The 15,071-nt window shown below is 39.3% G+C and overlaps 1 protein-coding gene across 1 annotated transcript in view; it reads left to right on the plus strand.

Moving 5' to 3' along the window:
• Positions 1 to 463: 463 nt before the first annotated feature.
• The window catches only part of RpS3 (ribosomal protein S3), a 47,810-nt gene continuing 33,202 nt past the window's right edge, over positions 464 to 15,071 (plus strand). Inside the window, exons 1-2 of the mRNA XM_067142756.2 lie at positions 464 to 621; positions 2,950 to 3,269. Of these exons, the coding sequence (XP_066998857.1) occupies positions 592 to 621; positions 2,950 to 3,269 (350 nt within the window). The 5' untranslated portion in view covers positions 464 to 591. The remainder of the gene's footprint in view (positions 622 to 2,949; positions 3,270 to 15,071) is intronic.

Genomic DNA, 15,071 nt, shown 5'->3' on the forward strand with positions numbered 1-15,071 from the left:
TAAACACCAGATCTATTGTGCTAGCACCATTGTGGGACATGTAGGTATTCATGTCAGAGGCACTCACCAACCGAAGACCTTCCTCTTCTAAGAAGTCCAAAACTTCTGTTGATTTTCGATGTTCTGTATCGATGCGACAATTTATGTCTCCAGCAAGGATAATGGCACCATCCCTAGTAGTCACAGTTAAAGCTTTACTAACTTCCTCAATAATCTCAGTTGATGAGAAATCTGGCTGGAAATATACACAGACACATACACACGGCTTGGTTCGAACTACTAAAACGTTCGTAGGTCTGTATTGTACACTAAATGGTGAGAATTTGATCAGTGACTTCCCGACGCTGTATACAACTATAGTCATGTTTACTAATGCACGTTATTACTGTTGGTTCATATTAATATTTTCTAGCGAGCTTAATCAAATTCTCTGATTTTTTAGTGTGATATACACTAATGATATAATAATTTTGTTAACTCATTCAATGGTATACATGAATAAAACATTATATTTTTTTCTGTAATTTCCGGCTGGTTCCGGTTGTGTTCACGTATGATCCTTTCGTGCACGTTCGTGTGATTTCTGTCAACATGGCTAGCTTACAGTCGAAGAAAAGGAAGGTTTGTGTGTGATTATATTGTATGTTATAGAGAAACGGTAATATTTTCTGAAGTGTTAACCCCTGTTACTATCATCTAGTATTGGATTATTAGCGTAACGTTGATCTGCTAGTTGTGATCGAACTGGATATTTGTGTGAACTCTTACTCTTGACAGGTTATGTTGTGTATAAGTTGTATGAATGGATCGTACACATATTGTAAAAGGTATTGGAACACTAACCATTTTTATCAACAAGAACAACAAAAAGGACTAGATATTTTCTTGGGAGTGTATATACCTCATTTGTAGCAAGTATAACTTTGAATATACATTCAAAACACTGGCACAGCAAGAAGTATTCGAACAGTATCAATTCAGAGGAAATTTCAGCCTCTTAAATCCACACGGTAGTGGTAATGCCACACGTTCAGTACTTAGTGGGATAGGCGTTAGATTGGATAATAACCTGGAATCATCTTGGCGTTGGTTTCACCAAATTCGACGCGGTAGTAGCGGGAATGTTCTGTTCTGCGAGTGCTCGTTTCAGATCTGCTTTGGAAGAAATGTGTGTTTTTATAGTACATCTTGTTACGAGGTAGGATTACATGGGTGTGTTGTAGAGGATCCACATTCTTGTATTTCGAATGTGTTTGGAATCATTCTGCATGAATACAAAATACTTCATGTTCCTTTTTTTCCTGCCATTGGGACTAGACTAAGCTTTAATACATTAATGTAATACTGGTGGTCCATGTTTTCCTCAAAGTGCCTGGCTACCACACTTGAGGCACTCATACTTCCTCTGTAGCAATTGTTACAGGATTGGTCTGGACTGGTTCTTGCCGTGCAGACGTTAGGATAGGATCTGGACTGGTTTTTGCTGTGCGGACAGTTAGGATAGGATCTGGACAGACCAATGGTCTGGACAGTTAGAAGCCACAAAGCGGCCCTAGGCCTCTTGGTGTTTTTTGTTTGTGCTTTTATTCAGCCGAGGTCGTAAAGCTATGTATTTATCAGCATTGATGGCAATGACGTCACATTCTGTTCACGTTGACCAATGAGAATGCAAGTAGCCACTTTAGCCATGGCTGAAGGCAGGTGCTGCTCTTTCTTAGGGTGTAAATGTACTTCTGGGGGCGGGATGGTGGGTTTCTAGACATCGTAATGAGCAGCACCTCTCTCCTCTAAAAGGAATTCCAAGTAAGATTTGCATTATTTCCGTTTTCTACGGGCAACTCTTCCATTGTATTTGCCCTTCCTAAGGAAATTGCAAACTGTGCTGTGATGTACATTTATGTTGAAATGTGGTTTCTGCTCCGCTGTGATAGTCGATGCTTTGATCTTTGGATATCATTTGATTTTTCTTAGAATAGCTGGACCATCAGTCCATTTTAGAAGTATGTTTTCTGTAACATGCTAACATCACGGCAACTGTAACTTTAAAAGACAGCTTCAAGAAAATGTGTGTAACATTGCCAGGTTGACAAAATCTGTACTGAAAGGAGTAAAGGTCCAAGAGGCTTGCATACAATTCTACTGTTCGAATACTTATTTTGCCTGTATGGTGCAGATATGAATTTGTATGTCTTCTTGTGTGGCCAGTTATGCGTTAAAATCTATGTGCACATTTAAAGGAATATTTACAGTGTATAGCGGCTATAGTCCGCAAGGCCTTACTTCTAAATTGAAGTTTCGCAAAACAAACTAGCATCGCCTTTCCTCTGTTGCCAGCGCGCTACGCCTTACACTGCTGTAAACAGCCCTTGTAAACTGTAATACCCTACTCAGAAAAACTAATGAATATGGATTGAAAACAAATTCACAAAAACTACATTTACTAACATCTGACACTAATAAGAGAATATATTATTAAGAATAAAAGAGAATGAGGAAATAAAACATCGCTCACCCCAATGGCTTACACACCAAGGAGGTTACGGCCTACATAGGGAACACTCCATCCATCTCAGAGTCACTAGTACCCTCCTACAATATGAAAAACACACTCATTAATGAAGGAAAATGCAAAAGATTGCGAAGCGTACTGAATACCATTCACGCTGAGCGAGATAGATTAACCACGTGGCAAATGTAAATATTAGAGTTGGCAACTGGGTTTCGAGATCGTGCTCTGCCGATAAAAAACTATGTGAATGGCAGATTGGGATTGGTTGGATGTCTATGCTTCAGCACATAACCACCAGACAGAGCCAAAATCTGCCAAAACGTCAATTTAGAAGTAGAGTCGTGCGGAGTGTAATATGACTTATATGTAGTACAAGTCATTTGAATACTTTTTATACTTGCTGTATGTTTTTGATGGACATCACTTTTTTCTTTGTTTAGTTTGTTGGGGATGGTGTTTTCAAAGCCGAGTTAAATGAATTCTTAACTCGAGAACTCGCTGAAGATGGTTATTCTGGAGTGGAGGTTCGTGTCACCCCAACCCGTACAGAAATCATCATTATGGCAACTCGTACTCAAAATGTTCTGGGTGAGAAGGGACGCAGAATCCGGGAACTTACATCTGTTGTACAGAAACGATTTAACTTTGCGGAACACTCTGTTGAGCTGTACGCTGAGAAGGTGGCAACCCGTGGTTTGTGCGCTATTGCACAGGCTGAATCCCTTCGATACAAACTTATCGGTGGTCTTGCTGTGAGGAGGTAAGTAAGCATGTTATTCCCTTAATATTCCTTTTGTGCCTCACTTGTTAGAACATGATGACCTGCTTATTGTTTTGTGATGAGTCTGTTTATTAAGTTGATTGGTGTACCAGTCAGTTATGCTTAGCGATGCTTGTGATATACATACACTAAAAAGGAAATTATAATTCTGCACATATTCATTGCCATATTATTTTTACCAAGCATTTACTGCTACTTTTAATGTACCCAACAGTGTATTTTAACATTACTTGCGGGTATTTTAACACAACGACTTTTATAAAAAATCGTATGGAATTTCTGTGTAATATCAAATTATAGCCTCCTCTCAGTATACAGTAGAATCCTCCTATCGAGCTCGATAGCTGCAGTCACTTTAAGTGCGGCCAGTATCCAGTAATTGGGAGATTGTGGGTTCGAGCCCCACTATCGGCAGCCCTGAAGATGGTTTTCCTTGGTTTCCCATTTTCACACCAGGCAAATGCCGGGGCTGTACCTTGAGGCCACGGCCGCTTCCTTCCAATTCCTAGGCATTTCCTATCCCATCATTGCCGTAAGACATATCTGTGTCGGTGCGATGTAAAGCAAATAGCAAAAAAAAAAAAAAAAGAAAGGAATCCTCCTAATCCGAAGTAATTGGAACTGGGGAACTGGTAAAGAAGCCGACCATCTCCAATTATAATTATAAGGGTACTAACAGCATTGTTTTACTTGGTCTGGTGGATGCCCATTATAAATTCATATACATTGATGTGGGACCAATGGACGAGCAAGTGATGGAGGTGTCTACCAAAATAGCTCCTTGTTTGCATCAGTCCAAAATAAAACGCTGAACATTCCTCCCCCTCGCAAACCTCCTGAAACTGAGTGTGAAGTGCCATATGTAATGATTGCAGATGATGCTTTTCCCCTCTCTTCCAACCTAATGAAGCCTTTTGGGTACAGAGGGCTGACAAGAGAGCAGAAAATTTTCAACTACAGATTAAGTAGGGCCAGATGTGTAGTTGAAAATGCATTTGGCATCATGGCAAATGTTTTTAGGGAATTATTGAGTAAAGGACACTCTCTGTTGACAAAGTGGAATCCATTGTCCTTGCTACCTGTGTATTGCACAACTTCCTTTTGGAAGAGAACAGGGGAGTTTATATGCCACCTCACAGTGTGGATGAAGAAAATGTACAAGAAGGCAGTGTGCAATTAGGGGAGTGAAGAAGGGATCTCATCATGGGAGAAATCCAGAGGCAAGGTGGAAACAGAGTTTTGCAAACACCACTAAGTATCAGGAACACATTGAAAGACTACTTTAATGGTGTAGGCAAAGTATCATGGCAAGATCACTGTGTGGATAAATTTCGATTCTAGTTATTTATAACAAACATGTTAATTGTATTTCTCTGTGACTCATTTACAATATTGTGTTAAAATGGACCCTTCTTATAAATGTAGGCAGTAGAGTTTCACATTTAAAAAAATAATTTAAGCCCATAATAGTATAGTGAATAGATACTTAGTTACCACTATTTGAGATGAAAGTTTAAATTCAATTTTCTTTCTACTTTTGAAATTGAGTTAATTTTAATTTGTAAGGGTGTAGTTTTAATTAGACAAGTATGTTTGGAATGATGTTTATCACAGTTGTTCCTCTTAAGGTTGGCCAAATATTTAGCTACTATTCTTGTAGATTAACATGTCTGTGTCTGTTAGGTCAACAGCCAAGAGGCTGGTTGGATCCTCAAATAGCATCACCAAAGGTTATGCAGTTATAGGGAAACCACAAAAATCAATGGCAGTACCAAAATGAGGCATACTAGGCAAGATGAGGAGTGAGGTAGTTTGCCATTGCTATCCTCACTGGGCCAGACAGTGCCAATGTAGCACAACTAACCCTATGAGCAACACCTTTCATGATACTCAGACACACTGGTTGTGCTCTGAATGTCATTAATCATCACCACCCATACCCCAGCAGCTTCCATATTGTCACAGCCATGGATGAGACTGGGACTTCAGTGGAAGCTACACTTTGCTCTGGCCTGTGCCAAGAGATGGATGCAAAAGTACTGTAATCATCAAGAAATGACAGCAGGCAGTAGATTAACATAATTTGTAATATACCAGTATTAGCCCTTGTAGAATGTTTCAACACCCTGTACTTTGCACAGCCATCGCTCAGCTTTCAAATAGTACAGTACATGACATAGTAGAAGTGGTATTGAATTAAATTGAATTAGTGCAGGAATTCATATATTAACTTCAGTTATTGAGTGTTTACAGGTATTTTAATTTATGGTGCTGTCGATCATTAAATTATCATTTAAAGTAATCTGCCTAAGCCTAGTTGCCTTTACTGCATTACAGCCTACATGAATGCTCAGTAATTAAATTGTGTACAGGTTCTGTATTGACTATTATGATCAAAATAAGTATCTATATGTCCACCTGTTCAATACTTTTATAATTCAATAGTATCCTTAGATTATTTCACATGGTCCATGGTTACTGGTTACCGTGTAAAATAATTTAAAGAGACTATTAAATTATGGTCCATGGCTACCATGTAAATAATCTACAGAGATCATTAAATTTTAAAAGTATTGGATAGGTGGACATATACTTCTTTTGATACAGAATATTCCTCTTACTCACACATACTGTCCGCACACTTTATCTTGGTGCATTTACATCCTAGTGCTGAATCGGTCGACCTCGGCGATCTTCGAGATTCGTACTGGCAACCTTTGAAACACAAACTATGAATCGCTTAAGCATCGTTGTGCGACATCTGGCGCACACTTTACGTACTCGTACTGTTGTTTACACATCAAAGCCAAAGTTTAGAATTCATGCTAGGAACAAGATTCGCATCGAGAGATATGTTTTATAATGTTATATAATGTGTATGTGACATAGTTGTTGGCTTAAGATGATAACAGTTTAGAAATTTCATATCGATCGATCATATTCTCGATTCAATTCAGATTTCATTTTCATTCAGTTGGCAGCACCAGGCAGCACTATCGATACCGGGACAGCTCCCTCCTTACTCCTCACCCCCGTACACAAATGCATCAAGATAAAGTGTGCGGACAGTACTCCCTACCTTCACAGCTTATGAAGGAATACAATTTGGCTAACCCTGAATTTTACATATGCATGGATGCAAGAGGTGTGTATCCCATGTCTCAGAAATATTCAGACATAACCTTGCATCCCCCATTAATAGAGTTATTGATGTTTGATTAACTCTGACTGTCAATATCCTCCATTGAAATGAATACATTTATCCCACCACCTACTAGAAGAGTCAATCATACCATGCTGGAAAATTTGTGGGTCAGGAAGACAGATAGCAAAACAAAAGGTGGAGTTTCACATTCAAAGAACATCACTCTCCTACTCACAAAAAAAAAATTTAACTTTCATATTTAAATTTGGTTGTTGCACAGGTCACATGTGACATGACTATCTTGTAACCTATGAAATCTAGATTTAGAAATAAGCTTTACCTGACTGTCATCACTGCTACAAGTTGTATTCATATCCAAATTTGATTTGCTGCTCCTGGTAGCAATATATGGAATAAGGAACAGCATACGGTCATACCAAGCAAATGTTGGTTTGTATACTTCATTGCCACCCATTCCACTGTGTAAACATTTCATAACCTTATTCCTGAAAACAAACAATTGAATGTAATGTACTACAGTAAACGTGCAGATTTAAGTAAGTCAGTCACATTTTAATATACACTGAAGAACAAAAAACCTGTTTATTGGTACACAGTAGGCTGTACATTAATAATTAGGCCTACTGCATTTAAATTTTTGACAGGTCACCAAGTCAACCGTGAATGCATGAATAGAACTAGCTTTACTATCTGCCATATTATAACCTTCATATCAAATTTAAAGAAAAATCAATCAATCTCAAATAATTACGATTGATCAAATTCAGTACTAACCTCTCATTAGTGAATTGAGTTCGAAGCCCGTTTATCTTTGACTTCACATCAGCCGGGCTTGTATTCGGCCGAACTTGTGACACAATTTCGGCGATTGTGTTTTCTGCCTCTCTTCTTGCATTTCTGTTGTGGTAAAGTGGCGTTTTAACCTCGTACAAACATGGATATTTCTGGTATTCGTCCAGTAAAACACTAACAGCTTCCTTAGTCCACCCAGAACCTGCCATTTTAGAAAGAAATGTGTGTTTACAATCGAGCTTCGCAATCTTCTCACGACGTAGCGCCAGCATCATCATGATGTCAGCTTCGCTGATTGGTTCATTTCATAAAATTAATTTTACGGAATAGAACATGTCCTATTTTATGAAAGTTTTGTCAAAGGTTTTATAAAACTTAAATTTGGCCGTGAGCAACAGAAATTTTATAAAATTAAATTATTGTACAATAAATTTGACAGAAAATTTTACCGTGAGCAACAGGCATAATTCATTATGGCCCGCTTCAAATTCAAGAGGAAGAAGTTCCACTAGTTTCATTGTGTCCTTACTCGGACTTAGAGGTTTTGGTCCGCCACCTGTTTGCAGCATTGCTTGCCGGTGTGTAGACACTTCTTTGCATCCATTTTCATACACTGCCACTGTTGTTTTAGTTCCGGGGGACTTCTATCTTGGCCATTTAATTCTGTGAACCTGAAATTTACATCCAATTTTACCTGCCTATTTTATAGTTTCCTGTCTAACCTTGTCAACTAAACATATCTTTGTAAGTTACATTAAACCTTGCTACGTGCAGTGAAAATGGGAAACCCCAAAAAATCATTTTCAGGACAGTCAACGGTGGGGCTCGAACCCATGTGTCTCCCGAATGCAGAGCTTCACTCCATAACTGTAGCGGTACTCCGCTCGGCACATAAAATCTTAGAGTATTTAACAGAAATACATTCTTATCTCTTATGTACTTTCTGCCATGTCTTACTCTTGGCCTTATTTGTGTTTGTGTTAGTCATTTTGCATTCTATAATGCATAGTTCCTCCTTTATGACCTCTTTCAATAATGCCTGGAACAAATTGTTCACGTTATAATGATATGGCTTTTTTTATACAAGAATATTGATATAATATGATAATGAAGTGACCATCTTAATGAAATATCAATAATATGCGGTACTTACTTTTTCTGTCGTCTCCCAGTTAGGGGCCCTTGTCCTTTTTGTAACTCCATTATTCTCAATTTTCCTAATAACCTTGCGGAAGTTTGCTATTAACGTCACGTTGGTCTCTCCTGTTCTGTACTTAACATCTCTTCAACATGTACTAAATGTACGTAACACGACCTAATAGGTTGAAAGTGGGTTTCGATTACAATGTGGTTGTGAAAATTCAATATTCATTGACTTGGCCCTCAATGGGAAACTTAAAAAACGCACTCTACAGTGTGATGGTTGTAGTACCAGACCTGTAGCTCAGATCCTTTCCAACAGAACAAAGATGGCCTAAGCCATGGTAGAGCAACCAACGCGAAATTGGGAGGTAGTGGGTTCGGATCCCACTGGTATCTGGTTGGCCATTTTTGTTCTGTACTTAACATCTCTTCAACACGTACTAAATGTACGTAACACGACCTAATAGGTTGAAAGTCGGTTTCAATCACAAATATTTGTCGATTGCCAGCTGTTTATCACCTCGTGTTGCCACAGCCTTTCCGATATGCAAAGTTTATTTGTCCTACGACTTGGCTTTTAGAAAGGTTCTGCTTCTGGATAAGTAGAAAGAGTGATCATAAAGGCAGTGTACGTGACGAAATACATTGGTGAACTACTGGAAGAAATTCCTACGGCGTGCAACGAGTGTATATGTGTGGTATAGTAATACAGTGCTTTTACAATGTTTATTGTAAGAAAAATCTGCATTGCTTATACAGGGTTTATTCAGTGTATAGCTATCTTCTTCTTCAAGTGCCATATCCGGTTGCCCAGACGTCGGCGATTACTCTGGAGAAAGTTTTTCTGACTTCTGCTAGTCGGAAGAGTCTCTCAGTTGTCTCAATTCCGGTCCACTGCTTGATGTTGTGTAACCATGTTATCTCTGGTCTGCCAACTCGCCGTTTGCCCTCTGTTTTACCTTGGAGAATGAGTTTTATGAGGCCATATTTGTTTCCTCTTAATACGTGGCCTAAAGCTGTTTTGCGAACTTTTATAGTTGTTATTAGTTCTTGCTTTGTCCTAGCTCTCCTTAGGACTTCATCGTTTGTTATCATAGCTGTCCAGGGTTTTCTAAGCATTCTTCTGTGCAACCACATTTCAAAGGCGGCAAGTCGTTTGATACTTGCAGCTTTTAAGGTCCATGTTTCTGCTCCATGTAACAGTACTGACCAGATGTAGCACTTCATTAATCTCTGTCTGAGCTTCAGATTTAGGTGATTATTACAGAACAAAGAGCTCATCCTGCGAAATGCAGCTCTAGCGTTCTCAATTTTGCATCTGATTTCCTTATCTGGATCCATACTCTCTGTTATTATGCTGCCGAGGTACTTGAACTGGTGGACTTGTTCTATTTTACGGTTGTTTAATGGCAAGGTGACATTTGCATTACTATTTCTGCTAAATACCATTAATTTAGTTTTTTCTACATTTATATTGAGACCATACTGTAAACCTCTGACATGGATTCTGTTCAGGATTTCTTGAAGGCCTTCTATAGTGTTGCACAGAATCAGAGCGTCATCTGCATATCTAATATTATTGATCAAAACACCATTTACTTTCACCCCCAGTTCAATATCATGCAAAGCTTCTTTAAAAATGATGGTATTGCAGTGTAATTCACATGTACCACGAAAGATGTCGCTGTCATATGTGACTGAATTCAAGGTCTGTCTAGGGAGGTCTGGTCACGCTACCGCAATTCTTTGCGGTGGCGGCCATATTGGGTCTCAAATATCGTTGTTACGTGGGCATGCCCGATGTAATGATGTCAGTTATTACTTGTATTTTGAAGGAAAGCGCGATACTACGCCGCACCAGATTGTCAAAATAAGATAACTGACGGAATTAGAGTGTTTTCGCTTCCCGAGAGATAAGCAAAGGAGAGCTCAGTGGGTACAAAACTGTAGGCGTGACAAATGGCAACCTGCAGATAATTGCTTCTTGTGTGAGGTTAGTGAAGTTATACATTCGTATTATTCGTGAATAACAGTATGTTTATATGAACGATGTTTTATATTTATAGATCTTATTTTTTATTTTTTTTTTGCTAGTGGCTTTGTGTTGCACCGACACAGATAGGTCTTATGGCGGTCCGGTGTATTTTCTTCTAGCATCATTTTGAATAATCGCAATTTGAACTAAAGAGGGCAGATGGATGGAAACTACTCAAGTGGAATTCCATCCCAACAATTTTCAAAGTCCCTAATCCACCTAAGTCAAACCAAACCCCATGGCACTACAGCCCTTGAAGGGCCTTGGCCTACCAAGCGACCGCTGCTCAGCCCGAAGGCCTGCAGATTACGAGGTGTCGTGTGATCAGCAGGACGAATCCTCTCGGCCGTTATTCTTGGCTTTCTAGACCGGGGCCGCTATCTCACCGTCAGATAGCTCCTCAATTCTAATCACGTAGGCTGAGTGGACCTCGAACCAGCCCTCAGGTCCAGGTAAAAATCCCTGTCCTGGCCGGGAATCGAACCCGGGGCCTCCGGGTAAGAGGCAGGCACGCTACCCCTACACCACGGGGCCGGCTCCACCTAAGTCTTTGACAAATAATAGGAAACCTCCCAAAGAAAGAGAATTGTCTGTCAAAACAAGTAAGAAAAGTAACAGGAAATGTGTAATACTAGTATTGATGTTTATGAAAATTTCCTTTTCATGTGTCCGGCTTCATGGCTAAATGGTTAGTGTGGTGGCCTTTGGTCACAGGGGTCCCAGGTTCGATTCTCGGCAGGTTCAGGAATTTTAACCATAATTGTTCAATTTCGCTGCCACGGGAGCTGGGTGTATTTGTCGTCTTCATCCTCATTTCATCCTCATCACGACGCGCAGGTCGCCTACGGGAGTCGGATCAAAAGACCTGCACCTGGCGAGCCGAACTTGTCCTCAGACGTTCCTGGCACTAAAAGCCAAACGCCATTTCATTCCATTCCTTTTCATGTAAACTACAGACAGTATCATTCTAACCCTACATGCAACGTAGAAATGTTTCACAGATATTTGAAATGCTTGTTCTTGTTCAGTTACCAATTATAATCACAACAAACAGTAGGCCTATCACTTCAAACCAACAATTTATGTCCAGCTGGCGATCATTACAACAATTGTATTGATATTAGCAGTCTTATACTGTAGTGTAGTTATTTACAGCTAAATTTCATTCATCTTAAATGCTCGATAGAGTACATTATATGGCTGGACAAATACTTAAAGATCACAACACTTGCTTCACTCGCACTAACAAACTACTGTAATTTAATGTACTGTAGCCTAACATAATATCCTAATGTAATCCCTAAAATAGTCTAACCTAGGTTAACTCAACTTAATAGTGACTGAATTTCTATTTCTTATGAAATTGTGCCTACCAATGGCTTTAATTTTCTTAACCATTATTATTATTATTATTATTATTATTATTATTATTATTATTATTATTATTATTATATACATGAATATTAGGACTCAGCTAAGAGCCCCGTGGTCGCCAACTCACGCTCACTGGTTAGGAGAGCCTGACGCCCCTTTCAGTCACCTCTTATGACAGGCAGGGGATACTGTGGTTGTTCTATTGCCCCCACCCGCGGGGGGAAACCTATTTTGGGTTGTGACTACGAGGCCCTTAGCTGAGTCTTGACATTGCTTTCACTATTCTAGCCCATCCGACCTCCCCTGGTAAACAGTTGTTCTTTTCCGACCTCGACGGCATTAGCGCATTCGAGGCCTAGGAGGTTTTTCATTTCCACGCACTTTGTGACCTTCATCTTTCTTTTGCCGATACCTTCATTTTTAGAAGTTTTGGTCCCCTTTCATTTGTTTTCTTCTGATTAGTGTTTATAGAGGATGGTTGTCCAGTTGTACTTCCTCTTAAAACAATAATCACCACCACAACTTTGTACTATATAGCTGCTTGGGTTATCAATAAACTAGTTAAGAGTAGCTAAGAACATCACTCTTGTTGTTTACGTGCAGAATATTTTTGCCTTCGAACCGAAAGAAATACCACACAAATGGATAACAACAGTTACCATATATAATATAATGCATTCAACTCAAGAGGCATTCATAGTTTGTCAACATACTGGGGTAACCTTTTAGAAACGCAGTATCGGAAATTACTCTCTTAATAAAGAAAACGCTGAAGGTAATTTATTACTACCGTCGTTTAGTACTTTAAATACAGTACTTAAAGTTCAGTATTTCATGTACCGGTAATCAAAATTAGACACAGGTGCTGTACAGATTTCTATGTTTCTGTCAATAAGATTACGTATTTGACAGATGATATTAACAAGAAACACAGCAAGACCAAGTTGTAAGGAAGTAAAAGAGAAGAACGTGAGCTTTTCTGTTGATTCTTGTTTCTCAAAAAAGAAAAAGAAAATAGAATTTCAGGCTCTGTTAATTATCTTCCTATTCAAACAGCTGTGAATGTATTCATATCATTTAAGTGTTATACAGTTATATATACATGGCCAGGAGATGCCCAATTAAATTCTTTATCAAAATTGGTTGGTATTTTGTTTTTATTTCAGTGTACGGTACCGAAATCCTCTAAATTCGAATACTCTTGCCTTTGGTTACGCTCGCTTAAAGACCCAATATGGCGGCTCCATAAGTGGCATTCGTGACTTCACCTCCCTAGGCAGGCCTTGACTGAATTGCTATCAACTTAACTTTGAGAAATGATAAAAACCGGGCAAATTGGTCATGCGGTTAGGGGCGCGCAGCTGTGAGTTTGCATGCGAGAGATAGTGGGTTCGAATCCCACTGTCGGCAGCCCTGAAGATGGTTTTCCGTGGTTTTCCATTTTCACACCAGGCAAATGTACCTTAAGGCCACGGCCGCTTCCTTCCAACTCCTAGGCCTTTCCTATCCCATCGTCACCATAAGACCTGTGTTGGTGCGACGTAAAGCCACTGGCAAAAATTAAAAAATGATAAATTGTTTATGATACCCAAATCAGGAGTTTCATTACCATGACAATTCCTCAGATAAAGAAAGAGAGCTTGTAGCTTATCCACCTCCATATATTCAACAAAATTTGCAGACTTACAGCAGAGGACAAATTCAGTTTTTTAAATTGAAATAATTCAGGACATTTGCTATTTAACATTCTGTTTGTGTGTGGTGGGTTACCTACTATGCTGGTCAAAAACAGTGCAATAATAGTAAAAAAGTTCACTGCAACTATAGCTGGATAGTTCTTTTCTTTAAAAAACAATGAGTACCATAAATTAATATCCTATTTACTGATTTCTGTGAACTATTTATGTATGTATGCTATATATGTAGTTGGTTTGCCAGTTCATGGCATATTTATTGGATGAAATGCTGATTAACCAATAATTCATACCATTTTTATGTTGATTGCATTTAATCATTGTCACCAACTGTTGTTTCAATGAAAGCAGTCTGTCAATTAGAAATTATGTCGCACCTAACTGAACCTGACCTAACCTGTCACTATCAGTGGTTTTTGGTGGATTACAATGGTCTTGTCACTAGCAAATACTGCCCGGGGGATGCTAAAGGCTTACTGGCCACTTTGCTACCCTAACCTGGGGGCTTACGCACCCAGACCCCCTTTGCTTGCCCACATCCCAGTGGTCTTGTCACTAGCCAGACCTAACCAATCCAGACCAATGGGTTGGTGGTCACTATTTTAATAGCCGGATGTATGTCATGTTCTTGTCATTAGCCACGGTCTTCCTACGTTGTGTTAACTGTGATATAAACCTCTGTTTTACAAACCCGTTTTTAAACTTTTGCCCAATCTAGTTGTCCCCTGATTTGCTACGCTTGATCTGTGTTATATGATGGTAGCCCAGAAACTAATGCAGTGTTCACTAATGCCTCAGAATTAATGGTGGTTCCTCTCGGTATTGCATCAATGAGTAGCACCATCACAGTCCCAAAACACAGTGATTGTGACCTTACCAGCAGAAGCAGTTGCTTTGAATGTTTTCTTCTGTGGAGAGTCAGGATGGCACCATTCTATCGATTGCCATTTTGTTTAGGGCTCAAAATGGTGAACCCAGTTTTCACCACCTGTCACAGTCCAGGACATGAAGTCTCCTTTCAACATCTGTGCCATCACGCTACTCAAGGTCTCCACGTTTCCATACTGAACTGGGAATCGTGATGTTAATTCAAATTATGATCTTTGTGACGTACTCACTCAGCCTACAGATGTGTGACAGTATTATAACGTGGCGGGTCACTTTAATAGTAAATCTCATTGTTTCTCCATAAACAATATCCCATGGGCGCCAGCCTTCATGCTTATGGCTTGAAAACGATAGTTGGTAATTAATAATAATAATAATACGTCATGCGACTCAAAACTCCCAGGGGTAGGGTGAAGGGACACTAACCATTAAGTACACTAACTTGGAACTTAAGGATCATTAATAATCATTTCATAAAATACAAATTAAAACAGCTATTTATTAGGATGAAAAAGTGACGTAACGGCGTATTAACGAAATCTGAACTTACGGAAGCAAAAGGAAAATTGAATGAAATTAACTCTAAGAAAATGAACTGTTGCGCGAAGACTTGCAGTAACTTATGCCATAAGCTCACCCTTTGTAGACTCTGTTGTCTTGAAGCCGATGATCGATGGATCTCTCGTACC

This window comes from Anabrus simplex, chromosome 3 (assembly GCF_040414725.1).
Source record: "Anabrus simplex isolate iqAnaSimp1 chromosome 3, ASM4041472v1, whole genome shotgun sequence".
Classification (NCBI taxonomy): domain Eukaryota; kingdom Metazoa; phylum Arthropoda; class Insecta; order Orthoptera; family Tettigoniidae; genus Anabrus; species Anabrus simplex.